The sequence below is a fragment of the Aureococcus anophagefferens genome, assembly GCF_000186865.1.
Source record: "Aureococcus anophagefferens unplaced genomic scaffold AURANscaffold_6, whole genome shotgun sequence".
NCBI classification, from domain to species: domain Eukaryota; class Pelagophyceae; order Pelagomonadales; family Pelagomonadaceae; genus Aureococcus; species Aureococcus anophagefferens.
In genome coordinates, this window is record NW_008705566.1 from 1648018 (window position 1) to 1674313 (window position 26296).

Here is a 26296-nt window from a genome sequence, read left to right on the forward strand (position 1 = left end):
GGAGCGCGTCCGGCCGCGGCCGCGAGCCTAGCCCGTGTTGTGCCGCCGCGGGCCGGCGCCCGGGCCGAGGCGGAACGTCGGCGGGCAGGAGCCCGGGTCGCGCGGCTGCATCGACGGCGACCCGTCGGGCGTGAGCCCCCGCGTCGGCTCCGTCGCCGGCGAGACGCCGCCCGCCGTCGACTCGGACCCGTAGCCGTCGGGCGCGCGGCCGTAGCCGTCCATGGACTGGCGCTGGCCCGGCAACGACGGCTGGAACATGCTGCTGCGCAGGAGCGGCTGGCCGAAGCGGTCCAGCGGCCGCGGCTCGCGCGCGATCGTGTAGATCGGGCGGTTCGTCTGATAGGGCGTCGCGCCCAGCGACTGCGCCGGCGACGAGTAGGCGCTCGGCGGCGGCGCGGGCGGCGCTAGTCTCGGCGCGAAGACGGTGTCAGGCGATTGCTGCTGCTGATTCTCGTGTTTTTCGCGGTTGCCGCTCGATTGCCCTTGATCGGCGAAGAACGACATCGTTTCGAGCCGGGAGTTTTTGTGCGCGTGCTCGAGGGAGGTGTGTCCGGCCGTCGGGAGCGCTTTCCAGGAGTACAGTCGAGAAGTAAGCCTCTCAACAGAGGCGCAAAAACAGCAGTATTTGTTCTCGTCACCCCAATCGAGCTCGATTGCATTTGGCTTGAGGTTCGCCGACCCCTGGCGAAATCCTGACGCAGCCCAAATAATACCCCCCTTCGTCGATTGCAGACTGATTGCACTTGATCGCGGGTTCTCTACGACGACCGGCGCCGCCGCGCTCCGGATCGCCGGGATCGTGTCCGAGCGCGTAGGAGCGCTCGGGTTCGCGTAAGGTCGCCCGAGATCGCTCGGGATCGCTCGGGATCGCTCGAGATCGCTCGGGCCCCGGGATCGCGCCGGATCGCCGCCGGGATCCCGGCGGCGCCGGCCCTTCTACGCAGGCTCCAAACCACAACTACGCCGCCTGAATTTAGCTAGGGCGGACGCGCATCCCACAGGTCTTCACCACACCATCATCGCCGGCTTGCTCCGGCCCTTGGAGTCGCCGACGCCGAGGCAGAGGCCGCCGTCGCCGTCGCCCCAGGCGAAGTACGTGTCGTCGAAGGTCTTGACGAGCGTGTGGAGCGCGGACGTCGCGAGCTCGGCGACGGGCGCGTGGAACGTGTGGGTCACGACGGCGCTCTTGGGCCGCGGGCCGGCCGCGCTCGGCGCGCCGGACGTCGACGACGACCGCGCGCGGCCGATGCCCGCGGTCGCCGTCGGCGACGCCGCGCCGGACCCGGACCGCGGGCGGCCGATGCCCGCGAGGGAGCTCCGGGCCTTGGGCGACGTCGCCGCGGGCTCGCCCGACGACGAGAGCGCGCCCGGCGGCCCGAGGACGTAGACCACCCCGTCGGCGTCGAGGCACGCGGTCTCGCGCTCCGACGCGCAGACGGCGACGACGCGCACGTCGGCGAGCGCCGCGACGCGGCGGGGCGCGTGCTCGCTGTCCGGCGCCGCGCCCGACGAGTGCGCGAGGACCTCGCCGAGCGCGCGCGCGGACTCCCACGACGGCATCGACGACAGGCCGCCCTCCTTCTTGCCCGCCTTGGTCGACTTGGGCTTGGGGCCCCGGTGGCCCAGCGCCCCCTTGGACCCGTCGCCCCAGGTGTAGAGCGCGCCGGCGTCGTCCACGGCCGCGCCGTGCGCCGCGCCCGCCGCCGCGGCGCGGCAGAACGCGTCCAGGGGCACCTTCTCCGGCAGCGACGCGTTGAGGCAGTGGCCGAGGCCGAGCCGCCCGTCGGCTCCTAAACCGAAGGCGTACAGGCTCCCGTCGTCGACGACGACGAAGCTGTGGAAGCCGCCCGCGGCCGCGTCGACGCATTTTCGCGCGCGGAGCGGCAGCACGCGCTTGGGCGTCGGGCTCGGCCGCGTGCCGCCGTGGCCGAGCTGGCCGTGGGCGTTGCGGCCCCAGGACCAGACGCCGCCCGCGTCGTCGACGGCGACGCTGTGCGCGCCGCCCGCGGAGCACCGCGCGCACCGCGCGGGCCGCCCGGCGCCGTTGCCCGCCGCGGCCACGGCCTCCCGCAAGACGACGCGCGTCGGCGTCGCGACGACCGTGAGCTCGAGGTTGCCCAGGCCCAGCTGGTGGTCGCTCGCCTTGCCCCAGGCCCAGAGGCCGCCGTCCGCCGTGACCGCCAAGGAATGGTGCCCGCCCGCGGACACGGAGACGACGTCGCGGAGCGCGACGATGGGCCGCGGCACGCTCACGTCGTAGGCCGCGGCCCCTAAACCCAGCTGGCCGCAGGTGCCCCGGCCGCACGCGGACACGACGCCGCCCGTATCGCCGCCGTCGCCGTCGTCGTCGTCGCCGCGCGAGACCGCGCGCGCGCGGAGGATGAGGCTGTGGGCGCCGCCGGCCCCGAGGGAGCTGCCGGCGCCGGTGGCGTGGTAGCGCCGCGCCGCGAGGAGCGCGCGCCAGGCCGGCTCGCAGAACGCGGCGCTGACGACGCAGCGTTTCGGGGCCGGCGCGGACGCGTACGGCCGGAGCAGGAGCCGCGCGGTCTCCTCGACGGGCAGCGCGAAGGCGCGGTGGGCGAGGACCGTCGCGCCCATGGCGCCGGCGGAGCAGAAGGCGAGCGTCGCGCGGACCTCGTCGAGGCTCAGGCGCTCGAAGAGCGCGGCGCCCGCCATCTTCGGGCCGTCGTCGCTCGCGGGCCGCGGCGGCACGTAGGCGCAGGCCGCGAAGGTCCGCGGCGCGGCCGGCTCCGCGAGCAGCCGCGTCAGCGGCGTCACGGCGGATTGCGTCAGCACGCCGTTCGTCGCCGCCGCGCGGATCGTCCGCGGTTTCAAGGTCACCAGCTCCTTCTCGCGGTACTCGCGCTTCGCCGCGGCGAGCGTCGCCTTGGCGAGCAGCAGGCCGGGCTCCGCGTCGCCGTCGCGGAAGGCAGTCATTTTCTAGAAGCGGCGCGTCTGCTGGGTGCCAGGACGCTCGTGCCAGCAAGCTTGTGGGCCAGCACGCTCCGAGCAGCAGCCGATCGAGAACAGAGATCTTGGGACCAAGAATCGTCAAGTTGAGGCAAATGTTGCACTTTCAAGTTACCTGGGCTTCGTCTTCATCAGCAGGATCTTCGCGCCGGGCTTGAGGGCCGTGTCCCCCAGCTTCTTGGCGTCGTCGCGCGCGAGGTCGCCCTTGAAGATGAGCTTCATCGCCGCGGGCTCGACGCCCGTCGCCGCGGCGGCCGCGGCCTTGAGCTCCGCGACGGTCGACGCGGGCGTCAGGTGCGCGATGGTGTGGTCCCGCTTGTCGTACTTGACGACGAGGTCGTAGGCGCCCGCGGGCGGCGGCGGCGGCGACGGCGACGGCGACGACGGCGAAGCCGCCGTCGGCGCCGCGGCCTCCGCCACCCCCGAAGCCTCCGCCACCCCCTCCGCCGCCCCTTCCGGCGACGGCGCGGCCGCCGCGCCGCCGCCGCCGCGCACGAAGGACACGCAGGAGAAGGACGGCAGCGCGCCGTCGAGCGCGAACAACGTGTCCGTCGCGCGGAACGTCGCGCCGTCGGCGGCGCGCGCGAGGGCCGCCGCCGCCGGCGAGACGCGCAGCAGCGCCGCGACGGCCTCCGTCGCGCGGCCGAGCGTGTCCTGGCGCGAGAAGAAGCAGTAGAGCGCCGGCGACGCGGCGCCCCGGTCGACGACGAGGTAGTGCCGGTCCTCCTCGCGGAGGCCGTCGCGGCCGACGGCGTGGCGCTTGGCCATCATGCGCCAGAGCGTCGCCGCCGTCTTCGGGTCGCGCGCGCCGGCGGCCTTGCGCCGCGCGGCGTCGGTCTTCCGCGCCTTGGCGTCGCGCGCCGCGTCCGCCGAGGTGTCGGCCGCGGAGGTCCGCACGCGCGCGCGCGTCGTCCCCGCGTCGAGCGCCGGCGCGGCGTCGTGGCGCGTCGCCACGGCCGCGAAGAGCGACGACGGCGGCGCCTTGGCCGGGGCCGCGCCGGGCGCGGAGGCCGCGGCGGCGGCGGCGGCGGCGGCGGCCTCGACGACGAGCACGCCCGACGGGAACCAGCCGAGCGTCTGGAGCGTCGACGCCGCGTCGGCGACGCGCAGCGCCTTCGGCGGGCCGCAGGACGACCCGTCGAGCGGCACGGGCCCGCCGGCGGCCCACGACGTCGCCGTCGCGACGGGCGCCTCGATGCCCTCGCCGGGCAAAAGCGCCAGGAGCTCCGCGAGCGTCGTCGCCGGGTCGAGCGTGAGCAGCGCGCGGCGCTCGTCGGCGACGCGCACGGCGATCGTGCAGAGCGACGCGGGCGCCGACGCGCGGTCGTCGTCCATCGCCGCCGCGTCGACGGCGCTGGCGGCCGCCAGCGCGACTCGACTCGCAAACGATGGGGGCTGTGATTTGTGGCAATTCCTAGAGCTAATTTTAGCGCCGCGATGAGCGCACTCGCGGAAAGCGATTCTCCGCCTGCTCAGTCATCAGCACCACCGCCCGCTCAGTCGTCGGCAGCAGCACCACCACCTGCTCAGTCGTCGGCACCACCACCGCCGCCGCCGCCGCCGCTCTCCGACGCCGCCGCCGCCGTGCTGCGGCTCCAGGAGACCGAGCGGTCCGCGAAGCGCCAGCGCAACGGCGACGGCACCTACGCCAAGCTCTGGCTCGAGCTCTTCTTGAACGTCGACGTCGAGGAGTGCCTCCGCGTGCGCTGCGCCGTCGCCTCGAACCTGTGCTTCCGCGCGCGCGACGGCGCGCACCTCGACGTCCAGTTCGTGCGGCGCCACCTGTCGCCCGCGGACGACGCGCGGCTCCTCGCGCGGCTCGCGACAGCAGCACGACACGCGCCGCAAACGAGCGGCTTCCGCGTCGCGTCGGACCTCGACGACACGATCGTGCCGGGCGGCTACGGCGCGCTCGGCGTCGCGGGCTGCGACACGACGGCCCCTCGCGGCTCGTTCTATGCGGGCTGCGCGGCTCTGCACGGCGAGCTACGGCCCGGGGGCTACAGCACGCTGCTCACGGCGCGGCCGCCGCGGCTCGTGCGCGCGCTCGTCGCGAGCGACCGCGGCGCGGAGCTTTTGCGAGCGCTCGGCCCGCGCCTCGGCCTGTCGCCGGGCGCGTCGCGGACCTCGGAGGTCGGCGCAAACCTGAAAAATATCCTGGCGGCGCGCGTCGGCGAGCGCGCGCGAAGGTTCGAGAATCTCGCGGCCTACGACGCGCACGCGCGGCGGCGCTACGGCGGGCTCGCGGACCACAAGGTCCGCGAGTTCGCCGACTGGGCCGCGGCGTACCCGGACGGCGACGGCCGCTTCGTCTTCGTCGGCGACGACCACCAGGGCGACTACCTCGTCGCCCGGCGGCTCCTCCGGCTCGCGTGCGCGGCGCCCGACGGCGCGGAGGGCGCGACGCGGCCGCTTTTAGCGTTCGCGGCCATCAAGCACGCGCGGCGCCGCGGCGAGCCCCCGGACCGCGACGCGCTGCCGCCGGCGGTCCTCGCGGAGATGGTCGACGAGACGCGCGGCGCCGCGGGCGGCGACGCGCGCTTCTTCGTCTTCGACAGCTACCACGACCTCGCCGCGCAGCTCCACGCCGCGGGCTGGCTCGACAGAGACGCGAAGAACAGGGTGGTGGAGGCCTCGGCCCAGGAGCAGCAGGCCAACGACTTCTTCGGGTAAGCTTTTTTGCGAAGCCCGCGCCGCAGGCGCCAGGCCAGATCTTCTGGCCGAAGGGCGTAGCTTTTGTCCGAAGGTTGCGAGACAGCCATACGATGCGCTCCGCTCGATTTGTGTCCCACATCAGTGCGCAAAATCTAGAGCCTCTCACGCGGCGAGCCCGGGCTCGCCAGAGAGCCCCTACGGAGAGGATCAGGCGGAAAATACGCTTTTCCCGGAACGACGTCGTAACGGCGAACGCGGCGGGCGGTTTCGCGTCGAAAGCGCTCATTCGAGCCCGAGGGGAGGTCTGCGGGCCCCGAGGAGCGATCGAAGCGTATGTACACGCTCGGGGGGGGTCGGGGAAGGGGTGCGCGCAGGCGGAGACGTCGCGCGCGCCCACCTACCCCGCTTGCGGCCGACCGAATGTCGGGGGGAACGCGTCCGGCGGCCGCCGCGCGCGTCCCATGGCTCGGTGACGCGCTCGCAGCGCTTGCAAACGCTCGGGGGGCTCGGGGAAGGAGTGCACGCCGGCTGAGACGTCGCGCGCGCCCACCTCCCCCGCGCGCGGCCGACCGACATTTGGGGGGGAACCCGTCCGGCCGCCGCCGCGCGCATCCCAGCCCCCGCGCAGCGCTCGCAGCGCGCCCAAACGCTCAACGGGGTCGGGGAAGGGGTGCGCGCCGGCGGCGACGTCGTGCGCGTGCAGCTTCCCCGCGCGCGGCCGACCGACATTCGCGCGGGGGGAACGCGTCGGCCGCCGCCGCACGCGTTCCAGGCCCCCGTGCAGCGCTCGCAGCGCTCCCACGCGCTCGGGAGGGTCGGGGAATGAGTGCTCGCCGGCGGCCACGTCTTGCTCGACATCTCTCTCGCGCTCGCGGCCGAGCGTCTGTCGGGGCGAACGAAGCGCTCCCGATCGCCGCCGCCGCCGCCGCGGACACCTTCGCGGGTCTGCGGCGCCGCGCGCTCCGGGGCATGCGCGCGAGAGAGCATGAGTCGCGCGTCGGACGCTGCGACGTTCTTGAAACTGACTCCGCGCGAACGTTCGCGCCCTTTCGGGCCGTTTGGTGCTCGCGCGTACAATAACATGAGTAGTGGAGCTCTGCACTCGTATACTGACGCAGGGCTTACACCGCCCCCCCCGCGCTGAGACGCGAAACCGCCCGCCGCGTTCGCCGTTACGACGTCGTTCCGGGAAAAGCGTATTTTCCCCCGATCCTCTCCGTAGGGGCTCTCTGGCGAGCCCGGGCTCGCCGCGTGAGAGGCTCTAGATTTTGCGCACTGATGTGGGACACAAATCGAGCGGAGCGCATCGTATGGCTGTCTCGCAACCTTCGGACAAAAGCTACGCCCTTCGGCCAGAAGATCTGGCCTGGCGCCTGCGGCGCAAAAACCGCCGCGAAGCGGCGGCTCACGGCGCCGCAGGCCGATGGACTACAGGTTCGCCCGGCCCAGGCGAGTCGCCGCGGCTGGCGGAACACCCCTCCCCCGCGGCGCTGCGGCGCGCCGGCGCGCCGGCACGGCGAGACGGACCGTGGTGATCGAAGGGCATGGCGGACTAGAGGTGGGCAAATCTCCCGCGAGCCGCAGTGTACGGACGACGCGGCGGCGACGGCAACGGACGGCCCGGGCGGGAGGCGGACTGTCGTGAACGAAGGGTAGCACCGCGCCGTTGCCGGGGGCCCCAAGGTTGCGAAACCTCGCCCAGCGCCCGACGGACAGTCGTAAATTTGCCCGAGGGCACGCCTGCGGCGCGGGCTTCGCAAAACTTGGGGACCCCCCACTATTATTTGGAAGTTTTTTTGGGCACGCTTCAACTCCCCTTGTTGAACAATTCAGCCGCGGGCAGCCCGCGCAGCGCTATGGTCAAGCTCACGGTTCGCTGCGCGTCGCAACCGGCGGTCGCCGCTCCTCGGCGCGTCGCGCCGACGACGCTGTCGCCCGCCGAGCGGCTCGCGGCCGGCGAGCGGCTCAAGAAGAGCGGCAACGACGCCTACGGCCGCGGCGACGCCGCCGGCGCCGTGGAGCGCTGGGTCGAGGCCGTGGACGCGCTCCGGGGCGCCGGCGGCGCCGCGCGGCTGCTCGGCGAGCCCGCGGCGGCGGCCGTCGCCGTCGCGTGCCTGAGCAACTGCGCGCGCGCGCGGCTCGAGCTCGGCGGCGCCGCGGGCGACGGCGACGGCGCGGCCGCGGCCGCGCTCGAGGACGCGAACGGCGCGCTGGCCCTCGACGGCGACAACGTCAAGGCGCGCTTCCAGCGCGCGCGGGCCCTCGCGCGCCTCGGGCGCGTCGACGACGCCGCCGACGCCGTCGCGTGGCTCGAGGGCCGCGAGCCGGCCAACGCGGCCGTCCGCGCGCTCGCCGCCAGGGTCGCGACCGCCCAGGCCGTCGTCGCCGCGGCCACGGGCGCCGCGCTCGCGCCGGCGAAGCCGAGCGCCGAGGACGCGGCGGCGGCGAAGGCCGACGCGGACGCGGCCTTCCGCGCGGACTTTCGCGCGGAGGCGAAGCGGGCCATGGCCGACGCGGAAGCCGCGTGCGCGAAGCAGAACGCCAAGATCTGCGGCACGTCCGCGTCCGCGGCGCTGCGCGGCGACGGCGCCGGCGACGGCGCCGGCGACGCCAAGCTCCTCGAGGAGCTCGCGGGCGTCGAGCGGGAGGCGAACGCGCTCCTCGACGACGCCGCGGGCGTCGCGCCGCGGAGCGCCTCGGCCGCCGTCGCCGGGGCCCCCGTCGAGGTCGTCGAGCCGAGCCCCTTCAAGGTCGACGTGCCCAAGACGGCGCGTGCGACCACCACCAGGGCCGCCGACAACAACACGGCCGGCGCCGCCGAGGCCGCCGACAACAACACGGCCGGCGCCGCCGAGGCCGCCGACAACAACACGGCCGGCGCCGCCAAGACCGCCTCCGGAAGCGCCGGGGCCGCCGGTCCCCGTCCCGCCGCCGGGACCGCCCTGGCCGCCGCGGCGAGCCCGTTCAACGTCGACCTGCCGCGGCGGCGGGCCGTCGCGGCGCCGCTGGACCCCGCGGCCGAGGAGCTGCGGCGGCTCCGGGCCCGCGCGGGCGACGTCCGCGCGGCCGCGCGGCCCGCGGCCGCCGCGGGCCCGTCCGTGTCGGAGATCCTCGCCGCGAAGCGCGCCGCGAGACGCGCGGCGAAACCCGCCGCCGCCCCGGCGCCGGGCGCCGCGCTCGACGCCGCCTGGGCGGCCATGGCCGACGGCGAGTCCGCGGACGTCGCGGCCGCGGCCGCGCGGCGGCCCGCGGCGGCCGCGGCCGCGCCGCGGGACCGCGTGGACCGCGGGCCGAGCGGCGTCGCGCCCTGCGAGCCCGGGCCGATCGTCGCCGAGGTCTGGGCGGACCTCGCCGCCGACGAGCGGGGCAAGGCGAGCGTCGTCGACGCGCGGCGCGCGGCCGCGGCGGACGTCGCGCCCGACCGCGCGCGGCGCAAGGCGCGGAAGCACGCCAAGGCCGTCGCCCGGGCCGCCGCCGCGCCGAAGATCGGCGCGAGCCCCCTCGCGGAGCTCGAGCGCGGCCACGAGGCGCAGCTCGCGGCCTACCGGGAGCGCGAGGCGAAGATCCGCGGCGCCGCGGCAAGCGACGGAGGTTAGTAGAAGGCGGCGTCGAGGGGCGCGTGCGTCGTCTCGCGGCGGCCCGCGTTGACGCCCGGGTCCACGGTGACGCGCTGGCCCTTGGGCACGGGCTGGGCCGCGGACCGCCGCGCGCGGTCGGGCTCGGGCTTCGGCTCGGGCTCCGCGGGCTCCAGGGGCGTCACGGGCGTGTACTCCGCCGGCGCGACGCGCGCCGCGTCCTTGCCGTCGTCGGCGACCTTGGCGTCCTCGGCGTCACCGGCCGGCTCCGCGGCGCGCGCGGACGCGCGGCGCGCGTCCGACGCCTTCTTGCGCCCCGTCTGCCGGCGGTGGCCGCCGTTCGCCGCGGGCCGCCGGGCCCGGCCGTCGGCGCCCGCCGCGGTGTCGCCGTCTTCGTCGCCGACGTACTCGGCGTCGACGATGTCCGCGCGCGCGGTCGCGACGGCGTCGACGACGACGCCGAGGAGCACGTTGAGCACGAGGAAGGTCATGACGACCTCGAAGCTATAGAAGAAGGCCATCTCGAGCCAGAGCGGCGCGCAGTCGACGAGATCGTCCGTGTCCTCGCCCTCGGAGAACGAGTGGATCGTCGTCTCGTAGCGGACCGCGTACTCGTCGTCGCCCGACGACGCGCTGTAGCCCCAGGGGATGCCCTCGCAGGTGTGCGTGAGCCGCTTCGCCATCTCGCCGCCCGCGCTGTCCGTGAGGAAGGACCACATGGTGAAGAAGCTCTCCGCGAACGTGCCGAAATACGCGGGGTGGTCGCGCTCGAACCTGGGCAGCAAAAGAGTGATTCAAGTTCGCTTCAACGTGAGTGTTCCGCGCGCGCGCGTTCCGGAAAAATCGTCCACGCTTCGAGGCCGTTCCAAGAGATGATCGCTCGTCCAAATATCAGCCGAAACGAGTGGGAAACGGCCGAGATAGGAGCCTCCAAAGTTGGGAATTTCGCACCCTTTTGCTGCCCTGGCTCGAACGCGATGAAGCCGATCGCGGACCAGAGCCAGAGACCCAGCGCGAGCACGAGGCCCGGGTAGAGGATGACCGGCAGCGCGCGCGCGATGGGCACGATCTGCTTCTGCATGACCCGGAGCCGGAACACCGACAGCCCCGTGAACGTGTCGAGGAGCAGCGTCGCCGTCTTCGTCGTCTCGTCGCGGTCGACGCTCACGCCGTGGCCCGTCACGCGCGCCTCGGCGTACAACAGCCCCCAGTACGCCGCGGCCCAGGGGCAGACCACGAGGCACCAGACGCGGTCCGCGGCCGTGTTCCGCAGGACGAGCCGCGCGACGATCTCGAGCGAGAAGACGGCGTTCGCGCCCCAGTCGACGCGCCGCAGGTACCACGTCGCCGCCGTGCCGTCCGGGTAGTAGGACGCCGTCAGCGACGCGAGCTTGCCGACCGTCGCGAGGCCCATGACGACCTCGACGGCCGCGCGGTGCCGCCGCCACGCGCCGGTCCACCGCGCGACGAAGCGCCGGCGCTTGCGCAGGGCCTTGCGCAGCTCCGGCGACTCGTCGAGGAGCGCGCTCGCCGCCGCCGCCGCGGCGGCCGTCGCCTGCTCGACGGCGTCCATGCCGGGCACGCCGGACTTGCGCGGGCCGCGCGGGCCGCCGCCGCGTTGCGCGGCCTCGGCGCGCGCGGCCGCGTCGCCGAGGCGCAGCGCGAACTTGCGCAGGGCCGGGACGAGCGCCGCGCCGCCGCCGCCGGCGCAGCGGGCCTCGGCCAAACGCACGGCGGACTCGAGGACGCCCACGGCGAGGGCCTCGGCGTCGCCGTCGACGTGGGCGTGGTGCACGCCCTCCATGCTTTTGCTGCGGGGGCTCAGGCAGCCGTCATGCTTTGCTGCGGGGCGCGGCGAAACCCTCCTGGCATGTAGCTCCCGCTTTGATGCGCCACCATTCTCGAGCGTTTCGTCCGGGGCAGCCAAGACAATAGTGAACGCATGATGTAAGGTAAAAAGGCGATCGAGCAGCTAGGCTGCTCGCAACCCGGGCCTCGGCGTCTGGCGAGGCTCTTGAGGCAAAAGCTTATGGTTCTGCGCGTATCGAGTGTGCGCGCGCAACGCGTGGCGCACGCCGACGGCCGGAGACGATTGCAGCAGCATCGCTACGACGTGCGCGACGCGCGACGCGATTGGGGCGACCCCGTTCGACCAGGGGGCGGCGCGCGACGACTTGCAGGACGGCGACGCCATGAAGAGCACGCCGTCGAGCGCTGGCGCCGCGACCGCCGCGCGGCACCGCTTCGACACCTTCTCCAGCGTCCGCGGGACCGAGATGCCCCCCGCTCGGGGACACGGGGCGCCCCCGCGAGCGCCACTTCATTTTTTGGCAAAGAAACGAATGCTCGCACCCACATGACCTGGAAACGAATGCTCGCACCGAGAGAGGTCCCGCGCGCGCTGCGATCCAGGCGCGCAGGCCGCGCCGGCTCGAGCCATCGTGCTCGCCGGTGCGCCGGTTCGCGCACCTTGGCCTCTGGTCGAGTGCTGCGCATGCGCGCACTGCATGGCGATGCAGTGCGCATGCGCGCGGTCAGCGGACGCGCAAGCGATGCCTCGCCTGGCTCAACGGTACACGCCCCGAGGAGGCTCTCCTCTGCGTTTTCCCTCGTGAGAGGTCTTTTCCGCGCGGTTTCTCGAAAAAGAGTTTCCGCAAATCTACGCGCGTCGTCACTCCACGACGCGCAAGCTCACGTCGCCTGCCCTGAGGTTGGCCTTCGGGTCTGGGCAGAGTGCGCGACGTCCCGAGAGGCTCCGGGCGTTGGGCTCCCCGCCGGACTGGGGTCAGCAGCCCCGCCTGCTGCCCTGGCCGCGAAACCCCGTTCGGTCGACCGAGCGGGGGGACGCGGCAGGTCCGGAGGCTTACCCGGCGTCAGACGGCCACGAGGCAGCGAGAGCGCTGGACCAGCGCGCTCTTTGGGGTTCCTCACCCCGGACGCGACGCGCCTAGGCGCTCCTCCCAGCGAGAGTCCGGTTCCCCCGTGGGTCTCGGCTAGGCCCGGGCTAGCAGTAAGCCGAGGGGGTTGACCGCCGGTATGCCTGGTAGTGCCGTACCCAGAAGATCCATACGGAACCTCATACAGGAACTGAACTGTGCCATCTCAGGTAAAGACGAACCCCTGAAGGCAACGAGCATTTTGTGCGACAACCTTGGAACAGTTCACACCTCTTCCAACCCTGTCTCTTCAGGCAGGTCAAAACACATTGATATGCGGTACTTAAAGATAAGAGAGTACCAGTCTTCCTCTCAACTCGAGGTAAGACACATCGAGGGCACCAACAATGTAGCCGACATGTTTACGAAGCCCCTGGTAAGGGACCCTTTTGTGAAATACTGTCGTGCTAGGTAGCACACTGAGCTTCCCCTCTCACCCACTGTGCCTATCCTGCTACTACGGACTGTACCTTAACGTCAAGTTGATGTACAGGACTTAGTTTCTTTACATGCGGCTGCTATGCTGGTGGTATGCGCCTGCTATGCGCCTGCTATGCGTCTGCTATGCGCCTGCTATGCGCCTGCTATGCGTCTGCTATGCGCCCGCTATGCGTCTGCTATGCGGCTGCTATGCGGCTGCTATGCTGGTGTATGCCGTGGCTGGTGTATGCCTGGTGGTCGGCCCCCTCTGGCAGTAAGCGACTCCAGGCCAGGGCCTACCGGCGGCTCGTCGGCAACGTCGGTTTGGCCGCGCGCGCGGACGGCATCTTCGACGGCCTGCCGAAGCGGCCAACAACGTTGGTCGGCAGCAGCAAGCGCAGCGCAAAAGCGCCGGCGCGCCCGGGCGCAGCCTCCGCGATATGGCCGCCGTGCAGGCGGCCGTGGAGAAGTTCGCGAAGGCGACCGTCGGCGAGCCGTCGGAGTTCGACTGCGACGTCGTCGTCGTCGGCGGCGGCTGCGCGGGCCTCGCCGCGGCGCGGTTCCTCATGGCCAAGGGCTGGTCCTGCGTCGTCGTCGAGGCGTCGGACCGGCTCGGCGGGCGCGTGCGCGAGGCGGCGGTGCGCTGCGGCGAGGACGAGGTGCGCGTCGCCGCGGGCGCCGAGTTCGTGCACGGCGGCGACGGGAACTTCCTGCTGCCGCTCCTCAAGGACGCGGGCGTCGCATTGGAGGAGGCGAGCTGGCCCGACAGCTACTGGCTCGGCGGGGCCGGCGCGCTCGTCGCCGCGGCCGCCGCGGACCGGCGGCCCGGCCTCAAAAAGGTCCACGGCGCGTTCGAGGACGTCGTCGCGGCGCACGCGCCCGGCGAGTCGCTCCTCCAGTACTGGGTGCGGGCCGGCGTCGGGAGCGCCGATCTGGGTTTGGCCGAGGCCGTCTACGCGAACGACTACGGCGGCGCCGCGTCGGGCCTCGGCGCGGCCGAGGTCGCGTGGGAGCAGCGGCACTGGACGCACGGCGAGGCCTACCTGCTGCTGGAGACGGGGGCGACGCTGTCGCGGGCCGTCGGCGAGCTCGCGACGGGCGTCGACGCAAAGCTCGGCTGGGCCGTCGCGTCCGTGTACCGCGACGACCGGGGCGTGACCGCGCGGCGGACGGACGGCGTCATGCTCCGCGCGCGCGCGTGCGTCGTCGCGGCGCCCGTCGCGGCGCTCCGCCCGCGGGGCGGCGACCCGGGCGTGGCCTTCGTGCCGCCCCTGCCGCCGGACCTGGCCCGCGCCATCGACGCGTTGCCCGTCGCGAACGCCGTAAAAGCCGTCGTCGTGCTGGACCGGGCCGTCTGGGCCGACGAAAATTGGTGGAACTGCGTCTGCGGCGACGCGCTCTACCCCGAGTTCTGGCGCTCCGGCGGGCCCCGGGGCCCCCGGGGCCTCTACGTGCTCGTGGGCTTCGCGACGGGCGACCGCGCGGACGACGTCGCCGCGCTCGGCGAGGCCGAGGCGACGCGCCGGTTCCTGCGCCAGCTCGACGACGTCTTCGGCGCGGCGGACGACCCGCACCCGGCGACGAACGCCTGCGTCGGGTCCGCGCTCTTCGACTGGGCCTCGGAGGCGCACGCGCGCGGCGGCTACACGTACCCGTCGCCGGGGTGTTTGCCGCTCCGCGCGCCGTTCCGCGAGCCCGTCGACGGGCGCCTCTTCTTCGCCGGCGAGCACGCCACGGAGGGCATCAACCCCTGCGTCCAGGGCGCCGTCGACAGCGGCTTCCGCGCGGGCAAGCTCGCGCACGCGTCGCTCCGCGGCGGCGCGCCGGCGGCCGCGGCCGCGGCGGCCGCCGCGCGGCCGCGGCCCGCGCGCGCGACGCGCCGGGTGCGCGGGCCCCGCGTCAAGTGCGACCTCAACGGCTGGCGCGAGGAGGCGCCGCGGAAGCCCCGCAACGGCTTCGACGCGGCCGTGACGGCGCTGCCCCAGTTCGACGTCGCCATCGGCGACTCGACGCCGCTCCGCCACTCGAAAACGTCCGCGAAATTCCCCTGGAACGCCGACGGCGCGGGGTCGCCGAGCCCCCGCGCGCCGGGCACGACGGCCTGGGGGCCCCACGTCGACCACCCCCGCGAGCGCGAGACCATGGCGCCGGGCCGGTCGCCGCCGCGGCCGCCCTGGCACGAGGCCACGCCCGTGAGCCCGGGCCTCCGCCTCCCGCGCGGCCTCGCCGAGGACGACCTCCCCGCGTTCTACCACTAATGTTTAGCCGGGGTCGAAGCCGAAGTTCTCGATGAACGCCTCGCGCTCGCGCGGCTCGTCCGCGTCGCCGTACCAGTTCCACAGCTCCGACCCGGCGGGCGTCGCGGCGTCCGGCGCGTCCACGACGACGGCGCCGCCGTCGACGCGCCACGCCACGCACGCGTCGGCGGCGCCGGGAGTGGGGTGGTTGAACAAATCGAGGAACGGCACGAGCGCCGGGCCCCGCTCCCCGAGGTCGAACGCGCGGCTCCTCGCGAGCCGCACCGCGCCCCAGGCCCGCGCCTCCGACGCGTCCGCCAGCTCCGCGCACCTTCGGGTCTCCGCGAGCCACCGCTCCGGGATGTCGTCGGCGTCGTCGAACCACGGCAGCGACCGCGCGTACGCGGCGAGCGGCTCGTCGGCGGACGCGTGGCGCAGGCGCGCGAGGAGCGCTCGCGTGGCGTCGCGCCGCGCCGCGTAGCCGTCCGCGCGCCGCCGCTTGCCCTTCGCCAGGAGCTTCGCGCGACGCGCCGCGACGCGCGGCAGCGCCGCTTCGGCGGCGGCGGCGGTCACGCACGCGGCCAGCGGGATCTCGGCGAGGCGGGCGCGCGGCGGCACGTCGCGGACGGCAAAGACGCCGACGCCGTCGCAGGTCGGCGATTGCCGCACGGCGAGCAGCGATGCGTCGTAGCGCGCGCCGCAGTAGTCGCTGCTCGTTGCAAGCAGGGAGAGAAGCAACATTGTGTGTGCGTCGCGCCTGCTCGGCTTGACGGTTCGTCGCGCCTATAGGGGCAACGCTTCACGTTGGAGTTCGCCGCATCCAAAAGCCTTGAGGGACCCCGCGACGCGATCGCCTGCTGACGCCTCTGCTGGCGTTCGGGGCACGGCCTGCTCCACGTTGCTGCATATGGTCTGCACCTGGTCCACGCTTGCGCTGGCGCCCATGGTTCGTCGCACCTCCACGTCACGAACCGTAGCGGCCAGCCACACTCATCATAATGCACGCAGCCCTACGCTGGACATCCAGGGAAGCCCTTCAACATTGCACGTTGGACTAGTTATTGAAGGATGTTCAAGCCATGCCTCAGGTGAAACCTCGATTCGACGTGCCGTTCTATTGCGTGCCGGTGCCGCGCTGTTCTAGAACAGCGCGGCATGAGCGGCGCGGTCGTCACGGGCCCAGCCAGGCCAAAAAACGCGATGTCACTTTCCGCGACGAATCGGGACGAACCCCGTACGCCTAAATACATTTCGGAGACTCTGAATTCATTTTCGACGTCCTTGGTGCCGTGTAAGACGACCTCGCGGAAGCGCGCGCGTGCACGCGCGGCCGAAAATATTAAAAAAATAAAATAAAATACAGATACGCGAGCGCATCGAGCCCCTCGCGCTGCGGCATCGCTTTAAAGCTCTTCCAGAGCGAGTTCATGCCGCGCGGCGGCCAGCTGTTTTACAAAGCGCTTAGCGGCGGCTAAAAAAGATATAACTCCGAGTCGGTAGAAAAAAAAATTAACTTTTTTAGTTTACGATTTTGCATTTTTTTTTGTGCGAGACTCTCGGCATTGGGCGTTGAGCTTCAACGTTGAGTCCGGTGTTGAGCTTCAAGGTTGCCGGTGTTGAGCTTCAAGGTCGGCTTCAACGCCGCGGTTTCCGCCGCTCATGCCGCGCTGTTCTAGAACAGCGCGGCACCGGAGGCACCCAAAAAAAAACGCCACGTTAGTCGCTCGCGACGACGACGGGGTAGGCGTGCTCCTTGGGCACGGCGTCGTCGAAGAGCTCCTTCTCGTACTCCTTCGGCGAGAGCGCGGTGACGACGACGAACTGGAAGTCGTCCCTCGGGCACGCGGAGCCGTGCTCCTTCTCCTCGTCCTTCCACATCTTCGTGTAGGCCATCTTGTTGCGCGTGAGGCCCTTGCCGCCCTCGATGAAGAGCTCCTTGCGGACGCCGTCGGGCTTGCAGAGCGTCGACCAGAACGGCGCCTTGCTCCCCTCCGCGTCGCCGAGGTCGAGCGCGAGCGTCTGGCCGCCCTTCATGGCCTGGACGGCCTTGGCCCGCAGTTCCTCCATGAAGACCTTGGGCTTGGGCCGCGCCTTGTTCCGGAGCGGGAGCGCGAGCTTCGTGCCGTCGACGAGGACGCCCTTGAAGCTGAAGAACGTCGCGAGCTTGCGGTCCTCGGACGCGTCGAGGAGCAGGGGCGTCTTCTTCTCCTCCTCGATGATGCGCTTGATCTCGCCGACGACCTCCGTGAGCGCGACGACGGGGAGGCCACCGGCCGCGTCCTCCTTGGCCTTGAGGTCCCCGTCGTCAATAAAACCGTCGGGCCGGTTCGCGGCGAACTCGTGCGTCAGCGAGTGGACGTAGACGTAGCAGCCGCTGCCGCCCATGAGCTTGAGCCACTTGCCCAGCTTCTCGACCTCGGCCTTCTGCTCCCGCGTCAGGGATCCGTGGAGGTCCGCGAGGAGCGGGTCCTCGTCCTCGGCCGCGGCGCCGCCGCGCATCTCCTGGGCCGCCTCCTTCTCCTTTTTCGTGTCCTCCGCGCTCCCGCTGAACCCCTTGCTGTAGTCCATCTTCGCGAGCCTCGCGGCCTCGTCCGCCGCGGCCTTGCGCTTCGCCTCGCGCTTGAGCGCCGCGGCGAGGACGAGCTCGGCCTCGGCGTCGAGCTCCTCGGGCGTCATGGCCTGGCACTTCGTGAGGAGCGCGCTGCCCGCGCCGGCGGTCGCGGACGCGCCGCCGCCGCCGACGCCGAGGCCCTTGGCCTTGGCGGCCTCGAGGAACTGGTCCTTGGAGACCACGGGCTTGCAGGTCGCGAAGTCCTCCTCCGCGAGCGAGTCGAAGAGCTTCTGGTCGAAGTGGTCGCCGGCGAGCTCCTTGGCCTTGGCCTCGTCGAGGCTGGCGGGGACGGAACCGCCCGCGCCCATGCTTCCTACGCGTTAATTAAGAAGGCGTCAACTTCCTGGATTTGTTAATAATGTTTGCGATGGAGAGCATGGTGGTGGACTCGTGGTCGATGGGGCCTCCTCCGGGGGTTTGGTGAGATGCGCGTCACCGTGATCCCGGAGGACGATGCGCTCACGCCCGTCCAGTTCAGCTTCAACGCCAAGTGGCAGCTCAAGCAGGTCGCCGCCGTCGCCGAAGCCTTCCGCAAGAAGCAGGGCCTGGCGCTGCCCGTCGTCCTCCTCCGGATCACGACGCGCCGGCCCGTGGACCTGAACGCCACGGTCAACGAGGCGCTCTGCGAGGGGGAGCACCTGCTCGCCGTCGTCCCCAGCATCCCCGGCGCCGCGCCGGCCCGAGCCGCGGCGGCGACGAAGAAAAAGAAGAAGACCAAGGCCGAGGCGGTCGCCCCGCCGCCGCCGCCGGAGACGCGTCCGCCCGCGGACGTCCCCGCAGCTCACGACGAGACGCCCGCTGCTCCGACGGCCGCCGCGGAGGCCGCTCCGACGGCCGCCGCGGAGGCCGCTCCGACGGCAGCCGCGGAGGCCGCTCCGACGGCCAGCGCCGCGTCCGAGGCCGCGTCGTCATCGAAGCCCAAGGCCACAGCAGCACCGAAGTCCAAGTCGAAGCCCGCGAAGTCGCCGAAGCCCGCGGCCGCGAAGCCGCCGAAGCCCGAGCCCGCGGCGTCGCCGAAGCCCGCGCCCGCGCCGAAGCCCGCGGCGCCGGCGCCGGGGCCCGCGGCGGCCGCGGCGCCGGCGCCGTCGGCGCGCGCGCTCGCGGACGAGGGCGTGCGGCGCTTCGCGCGCAAGGACTACGCGGGCGCCGTGGCGTCGCTCGGCGCGGCGCTCGCGGCGGGCGCGGCGGGCGCGGCGCGGCTCGAGTGCCTCGTGAACCGCGCCGCGTGCCACGCCAAGCTCCGGCGCTGGGCCGACGTCGTCGCCGACTGCGGCGCGGTCATCGCCGCGGGCGAGGCCGGCGGCGGCGCGCCGCGGCCGAGCGAGCTCAAGTGCCTGCTCTGGCGGGGCGCCGCGGCGTGCGAGCTCGGCGACTTCGCGCGCGCGCGCCGCGACGGCGAGGCCGCGCTGCGCCTCTCCTACGGCGAGTCCGAGGCCGCGGCGCGGCTGCTCGAGCGCGTCGCCGCGGCGGACCCCGCGGCCTGCGTCTGCGCGTGCGGCGCGACGTTCGGGAGCCACGCGCTCCTCTTCCGGCACGCGCTCGAGCGGCGCCACGACGTCTTCGTCTGCGACGAGTGCGGCGACACGTTCCGCACCGTCGGCGACCTCGAGGCCCACGCGCGGGCCGAGGGCCACGAGCTCCTGGACCCGCGCGACGCCGCGATGGGGCCCGAGGGCTACGACGTGGGGCGGCCGCTCGTCTGCCCCGTCTGCGGCGCCGAATTCGACGACGAGCGCGACGCGCTCGCGCACGTCGAGGCCACGGGCCACGGCGCGGACGACTTCTTCGGCGCGTTCGCGGGCGGGCCCCTCGACGGCTTCCCCGGCGGCTTCGCCCCGGGCTTCGACGACCGCTTCCCGCCGGGCTTCGACGACGAGCCGCCCGAGGGCGCCTTCGACCCCTTCGACGCGGACGCGTGGCGCGGCGGCGGCGACGGCGACCTCCGGTGCCCGCGGTGCGCCTGGGCCGCGCCGAACCTCGCGGAGCTCGACGTCCACTGCGAGCGCCTCGGCCACGCGCCCCACGCGTGCCCCTACTGCGCGCTCCGCTTCGACTCGCGCGCCGAGCTCGAGGACCACTGCGGCGGGCCCTGCGGCGCCGCGCTCGCCGCGGGCGACCGGCGGCCGCCGCCCCACGCCTGCGACTGCGGCCGCGCGTTCTGCTCCGCGGCCGCGCTGCGGGACCACCGCCGCGAGGAGTCCGGCGGCGGCGACGAGCCCTGGTACTGCCCGACCTGCGACCGGCCCTTCTCCTCGGAAGCCGCGCTTTTGGAACACTGCGGCGGCGAGTCGCCCGAGCCCGGCGCGGAGCCCAAGTTCTGCTCCTGCGGCGTCGCCTTCTGCAGCGACGCCGCGCTCGAAAAGCACCAAGCGGACACGGGCCACCGCGCGGCCGACGGCGCCGCGCCCGCGTCGCCCGCGGCGCTGCGGCGGCTCAAGGACGACCACGTCAAGGCGACGGAGCGCCGCGCGCGGCCGGGCGAGACCTGCTCCATCTGCATGGAGCCGCTCCACGCCAAGGTCGAAGTCCAGGCCCTCCCGAACTGCGTCCACCTCTTCCACCCCAAGTGCGCCGCGCGCTGGTTCAAGCGCGCGGCCGCGTGTCCGGTCTGCCGCGCGACGGTCGAGCCGCCGGCGCCGGAGCCCGAGCCCGAGCGCGTCTACCCGCGCGCGCCGGACATGCCGCCCCTGCGCCTCTACCCGGAGCCGGCGGAGCCCAGCGACCGCGACCTCATCGACGCGCAGGACGCGGCCTTCGACACGGCGCTCGCCGCGGACCGCGACGCCGCCGCCGCGGAAACGCCGGCGGACGACGCGGGGAGCGCCGCCGAAACGGCGGCGGCGGACGACGCGGGGAGCGCCGCCGCCGCGCCGCCGCCGACGAAGGACGAGCTCCGCGAGCGCCGCCTCAAGTTCTTCGGGTGACGATCTGGGTAAAGGAGATGGTCCTTGAAGTTCAAGTTGACCACTTCGGGGAGAGCGGCGCTGGATGGCCTGAGTTTTGCGAGCATCTCGAGCGATGCGGAATCGTCGCGGACAACCGGACGTCGTCGCAGACAACGACGACGACGCCGAGGAGGAACGCGCGCCAACAGCGTCCAACCTCGCGAACCCGCTGAGCGTCGCGGCGCACATCCTGGTCTTCTTCCTCGCCATCGGCGCGGGCCGCTACGCGCGCCTGCGCGAGGCGTCGGCGCCGCCGCTCCTCGACGGCGAGGAGTTCGTGCAGGCGCTGCTGGAGACGCCGCAGCAGCTGCTGCTCGTGGCGACGCGGCTCCAGGTCGACCGGTTCCCGCGCGGGGACGCCGACGACGCGCGGCGGACGCTCGGCGGCGCGCTCGACGTCGACGAGGCGCTCGCGGCGTCGCCGACCCTCGCGGCGCTCTGGCGGTCGCGCGAAATGCCGGACGCGGGCGCGTTCCGCGACGGCGCGGCGGCGACCGCGCGGGCCGTCGTCGACGAGTATTTCGTGGACCTCGTCGCCAAGTCGGCCTTCGACGGCGCGACGGCGACGGCGGCCCTCGGCTACGCCGCCTGGCTCGGCCTGCCGCGCGCCTGCGCGGCGCTCGTGGCCCGCGGCGGCGACGTCGGCTTCGCGGGCGGCCTCGGGCGGTCGCCGCTGCACGTCGCGGCCGCCCGCGGCCACGGCGACGCGCTCGCGGCGCTGCTCAGGGCCGCGCGGCGCGCGGGCGCCGAGGGCCCGCGGCGCTGGCGCGACGCGTTGGGCCTGTCGCCCAAGGCGCTCGCGGCGAAGGCGGCGCGGGGGGACGGCGACTGCGCCGTCGACGTCGTCGACGTCGACCGCTTCCCGGGGAGCCTGGAGCCCTACGTGCTGCGGGGCGCGCCGGTCCTCGTGCGCGGCCTGGGCCGCAACTGGACGGCGCGGCAACTCTGGGATCCGGCGGTCCTGGCGACACGCGACGACGTCGACGTCCAGCCGCACCCGATCCCGCACGGCGAGAGCTTCGGCGTCGCCGCGCCGCCCGCGCCGGCGACGCTCGGCGCCTACGTGCGGTCCTGGGCGCGGGACCCGCCGCCGTCCGCCGGCGGCCGCGCGGGGCCCGACGACGTCGCGGACCTGCCGGCCTACGTCTTCGCCGCGGGCGCGGCCGCGGCGCCGCTCTTCGAGGGCGCGGACGCGCTCGGCGAGCTGCGGAAGCTTTTGGCGCCGAGCGCCGCCGTCGACGCGCTCCTCGACGGGCTGCCGGGGCGGCTCCACGGCGCCCACGGCGGCAGCGACCAGTTCTACTGCGGGCCCGCGGGAAGCGGCGCGCCGCTCCACTACCACGAGCACGCGGTCAACTTCCTGGCCCACGGGTCCAAGACCTGGTGGCTCCTCCCGCCGGCCGACGCGGTCTACTCCGTCGCCCACCCGGCGACCTGGCGTGCGCCGCCCGCCGGCGCGCTGGCGTGCGTCCAGCGCGCGGGCGACGTGCTCTTCGCGCCCGCGAACTGGGCCCACGCGGTCCGCAACGACGAGCCGGCCGTCGGCGTTGCCGTCGAGTTCCCCGACGTCTTCATGATCCACCACATGAACGCCCACATGCTCGGCTACGACGTCGCGGGCGACCGCGGCGTCGGCGGCGACGACGACGATCGGGGCGACGGCGACGGCGACCAGCAGGGCGGCGGCGACGACGACCCGGGCGCCGCGCTCCTCGCGGAGATGATCCCCGCGTAATGTTTTTTGTGATGGAACTTGACTCACTTTGGATCTGGGGCTGGGGCTGGCGGGTTGTCGGGAGTGAGCGCGCGCGCGATTCGCGACGCCCGGAGGCGCGCGCGCTTGTCAATGGGCGCCGCACCGAAAAAACGACACACGTGCAGTTAAGTGCAGGCAAAAAAAAGAACGCGCGATTCCGGTGTGTATGTACAACCAAGGTTGATCCAGGCAAAAAGAAAAAAAGCGACGTCGATGCGTTCCGATACCGGGACTCGAACCCGAGTCTCGAGCGTGAGAGGCTCATATGCTAACCGCCTACACCATATCGGAAACTTTCGGTTGTTGATGAGAGGACCAGGATCGAGACAGCTTATCAATACGGGGCTGCCGATTTGGGCAGCTTAGCGAGCGTTTTGCCTTGAACTTTGCCGCAGAGCTCGAGCTCTCGCACAACACGATGCCGCTCGCAAGAACACACAGGCTCCGAGCCGCCGTCGCAGCGCTCGTCGCCGCCAACGTCGCCGCCTTCGGCGGCTTCCAGCTGCCCAAGATCGACAACCCCTTCGACAGCCGCCCCGGCGTCACCGTCGGGAAGCTGCAGGTCGCGCTGGCCAACGAGGACATGCGCGCCACGAAGGTCGTCGCGCAGGCGGCGGCCAAGTTCGAGAGCGACCGGAGCCGGCGCGCGCTGCCCGACTTCGTCAACGACGTCGCGACGCAGCTCTGCCGGCGCCGGGGCGACTGGCTCTACGCGTCGTGCGCCGGCGAGCGCTTCGACGGCGGCGCCGTCGAGCGCGACGACCACGAGGTGGCCTACAACCGCCTGGTCAACGCCGAGGCGGCCAAGTTCGAGGTCGAGCGCATGCCGTCCCAGGGCGAGCTCGAGTCGACGGCGGCGGGCATGCGGGGCATGTGCGTCGTGTCGCTCGTCGTCGCCCTCGAGGGCGACCTCTTGGACGCGTTCACCGACGCCGCGAGGAGCGAGGCGAGCCTCAGCGACGCCCTCGCCGACGTCGCCGCCGCCTGCCTCGTGCGCGGCGGCGACGCCCTCTACAACGCCGAGGTGCTCTGGACGCCGTCCTCCGCGGACGAGGCGCTCTTCAAGGACGACGCGCTCCTCGACTTCCCCGAGCTCCTCCAGCTGTAAGGATGTCGGGTTAGAGCGAGCATAGAGGGGGCGGTCCTTGCGCTCTCGACTTCCCCGAGCTCCTCCAGCTGTAAGGATGTCGGGTTCGTGCGAGGATAGAGGGGGCGGTCCTTGCGCCCTCGACGTCCCCGAGCAGCTGCAACGCGGGGCGAGATCGAAGTTAGGCGAGGAGGAGGGGCCGGAGGCGGTCCCGCGCGCGGCCGCGGAGCCGGTCGAGCACGGACGACGCGGACGCGCGGAGCGCCGCGCGCTCGTGGTCGTCGAGCGCGCCGAGCGCCGCGAGGAGCGTGTCGTCGCCGTGCGCGCCGCTTCCGCCCAGCGCGCTCTCGAGGCCGTCGAGCAGCCCGTCGAAGCGGTCGTCGCCGGCGACGGACGCGCCCGAGCCGAGCGCCTCGACGACGGCGCGCGCGGCCGGCGCGAGCTCCACGGGCGCCGACGCGGACCCGAGGAGCGCCGCGACGGTCGTCCGCGCGTCGTCGCCGAGGAGCTTCGCGTCCGCGTCCGTGAGGACGTTCGTGAGGTCGATGGCGTAGAGCTCGTCGTCGCGGCCGAGCGGCGGCGCGAGAGCGTCGAGGAGCTCGCGCGGCGTCGCGACCAGCAGCTTCGGGTCGCCGTTCTCGAGGAACGGCAGCGGCAGCGGCACGGCCGTCGCGTCCGGCAGGGCGCCGCTCAGCGCCTTGCCGACGAATGGCAGCCCGCGCACGGGCGCGGCCGCCGCGGCCGCCGCGCGGTCGAAGAGGCGCCGCGCGGCCTGGCGCCCGAGCACGTCCAGGACCACGACGGCCTCGTCCTCGACCAGATCCCGGAGCGCGCCGCCGCGCGCGCCCAGCACGTACTTGGCCAGGTCCTCGACCCGGGCGTCGTCGCCGACGGCGTCGAGGTCGATGGACCCGCCGGCGGCGACCGTGTCCGCGCCCGTCGCGTCCAACGCCGAAGTAACCAGCGACGCCAACCGCCGCGGGTTCAGGGACGCGCGGTGCTGCGCGTTCGAGCCCTGGCCCGCGTAGAGCGCCTCCCGCAGCGCCCCGCGGAGCGCCGGCCGGTCCGAGCTCAGCAATTTTCGGGACACGAAGGGGTACGCGGCCTGGATCAAAGCGTAGTCCGGGTCGCCCAACAGCGCGATGCCCTCGAGCGTCACGATGGCCCGCCCCAGGAGCGCGAAGTAGGGCGGGATGGAGAAGGGCACGTCGTTGAGCACCGTCAGCGCGTCCTGGGTCATGGCCTGGAAGCCGCCGACGGCCTTGGTCAGGTCCGCGTCCGCGTCGATGCCGTAGGATTCCTTGACGCGGCGCTCGAACTGCTTCGCGCCGCCGCCGGCGATGTAGGGGCTCAGGGCCTTGTCCATGAGCGGGATCACCGTCGCGCGCTGCGTGTCCTTGGGCAGGACCTCGAGCGCGATGAAGTCGTCGACGAGCGCGGGAAAGTCCTTGTTCGCCAGGTGGATGATGGAGCTCACCATCGTGTCCTGGTCGTCGCGGCGCACGCGCGCGACGAGGCCAAAGTCCAGCAGCCCCAGGCGCCCGTCGTCCATGAGGAAGAGGTTCCCCGGGTGGGGGTCCGCGTGGAACGTGCCGCTCTCGAGGAGCTGCACGAGGAACGCCTCCTGCGCGATGGGCGTCAGCGCCTTGATCGTCGCCGGCGTCGCCGTCGACAGCTTCGCGCCGTCGATCCACTCCGTCACCGCGACGCGCGACGTGCACAGATGCTCCACGGCGTAGGGCACGTAGATGCCGTCGACGGCCGTGTCGTTCCGGTTCACCAAAACGTCGCGGATGCTCAGCTGGTTCTCGACCTCGCTCAGGAAGTCGAGCTCCGTGTAGAAGCCCACGGCCCACTCGTTCAGGAGCTCGACGTAGTTCGTCTTCTGCTGGGGCGCGAAGCGGTCCATGAGGCGCTGGTAGACCTCCGCGGCGCGGCGGAGCACGTACAAGTCCTTGGAGACCTGCTCCAAAATCTTCGGCCGCTGGACCTTGACGGCGACGTCGGAGCCGTCCTCGGCGAGCGTCGCCTTGTAGACCTGGGCTAAAGACGCCGCGGCGACGGGCTCGTCGGAGATGGACGCGAAGAAGGAGCCGAGCGGCCCGCCGAGCTCCTTCTCGATCGTCTCGACGGCGAGCTCCGTCGGGAACTGGACGACGGAGTCCTGGAGCACGGCGAGCTCCTCCAAGGCCGCCGCCGGCAGCACGTCGGGCCGCACGCTCAAAGTCTGCGCGAGCTTGATGAACGTCGGGCCGAGCTTCTCGCAGATGACGCGCGCGTCTTTGGCCAGCGACGCGCCGTTCTCCTCCAGCGCGTCGACGCCGTTCTGCACGAGCAGCGTCGCCACCCGCAGGAGGAAGGGCACGCTCAGCCGCAGGAACTCGCCCCAGCGCTCCTGGAGCGCCGACCCCTGCGACCGCCAGTACGTCTCGATGAGGTCCTTGTCGTACGAGAGCGGTAGCCCCGTCTCGTCGTCGACCTTGCCGTCGCTCCGGAGCGCGACGTAGGACTTGCCGACGTCCGGCGCGTCGAGCTTCGACATGGACACGGCCTGGTTCACGGCCGCGGCGGCGACGGTCGCGGCGCTGACGGCGGCGCCCATGCCGAGCTGGTCCGCGGCGTTTGATTGGGTCTTCGTCGGCGTCGAGCGGAGTTTCGTGGTCGTGGGCGGTTTCAAGATGGGGGCCTGGAACGCCGTTGCGACGGCCGCGGCGGCGAGGACCCGTAACATGCACATTATCCTTTCGTCGCGTGCCAAGAGCTGTCACCTCGATGCGGTGGTCTCGGTGGTCGCGTGCACAGAGCTGCCACCTCGATGGATGTGAGCGTGGCACTGCATCGTTGCGGCTCCGTCGATTCGTTGAATCGCTCAGGACCGACTCAGCGTGGCTTTGGAGCGTCTTCCGCGCCACCACCAGCGCAAAACTAGTGCTTCAGACGTGCCAACGCTGCACAGCAGCACTGCAGTAGCAAGCGCTGCCAATTTTGCGCCGAAAAACTTGCAGCGCTCGCAAAACCGCTTTGCCAGCAGCCCAGCAAAGCCACCGCTGCAAGCCACCGCGAGACAAACCACGAAGCCGCACAAACTCCTCGTCGCGCTCATG

The 26296-nt window shown here is 72.7% G+C and overlaps 6 protein-coding genes across 6 annotated transcripts; 2 read left to right on the forward strand and 4 right to left on the reverse strand.

Moving 5' to 3' along the window:
• Positions 1-966: 966 nt before the first annotated feature.
• Positions 967-4341, reverse strand: AURANDRAFT_71341 (hypothetical protein; the record flags this gene model as incomplete). Its single annotated transcript, XM_009037561.1, has 2 exons — positions 967-2940; positions 3208-4341. The coding sequence occupies 2 exons, from the start codon at positions 4303-4305 to the stop codon at positions 1006-1008; spliced, it is 3033 nt and encodes a 1010-aa protein (XP_009035809.1).
• Positions 4342-9217: 4876 nt separating this feature from the next.
• AURANDRAFT_63161 (hypothetical protein) lies at positions 9218-11004 on the reverse strand (the record flags this gene model as incomplete). The annotated part of the gene is made up of 2 exons (XM_009037560.1): positions 9218-9974; positions 10175-11004. 2 exons carry the CDS (start codon positions 11002-11004, stop codon positions 9218-9220), a joined length of 1587 nt encoding a protein of 528 aa, XP_009035808.1.
• Positions 11005-12766: 1762 nt separating this feature from the next.
• AURANDRAFT_63162 (hypothetical protein) lies at positions 12767-14814 on the forward strand (the record flags this gene model as incomplete). Its single annotated transcript, XM_009037340.1, has 2 exons — positions 12767-12937; positions 13012-14814. The coding sequence occupies 2 exons, from the start codon at positions 12767-12769 to the stop codon at positions 14812-14814; spliced, it is 1974 nt and encodes a 657-aa protein (XP_009035588.1).
• Positions 14815-16509: 1695 nt separating this feature from the next.
• AURANDRAFT_63163 (hypothetical protein) lies at positions 16510-17178 on the reverse strand (the record flags this gene model as incomplete). The annotated part of the gene is made up of 1 exon (XM_009037559.1): positions 16510-17178. One exon carries the CDS (start codon positions 17176-17178, stop codon positions 16510-16512), a length of 669 nt encoding a protein of 222 aa, XP_009035807.1.
• Positions 17179-17829: 651 nt separating this feature from the next.
• AURANDRAFT_63164 (hypothetical protein) lies at positions 17830-22084 on the forward strand (the record flags this gene model as incomplete). Its single annotated transcript, XM_009037341.1, has 2 exons — positions 17830-20324; positions 20524-22084. 2 exons carry the CDS (start codon positions 17830-17832, stop codon positions 22082-22084), a joined length of 4056 nt encoding a protein of 1351 aa, XP_009035589.1.
• Positions 22085-24204: 2120 nt separating this feature from the next.
• Positions 24205-25734, reverse strand: AURANDRAFT_24586 (hypothetical protein; the record flags this gene model as incomplete). Its single annotated transcript, XM_009037558.1, has 2 exons — positions 24205-24435; positions 24499-25734. Coding segments are annotated over 2 exons (1467 nt in total), but the record flags the coding sequence as incomplete, so codon positions are not given.
• Positions 25735-26296: the final 562 nt, after the last annotated feature.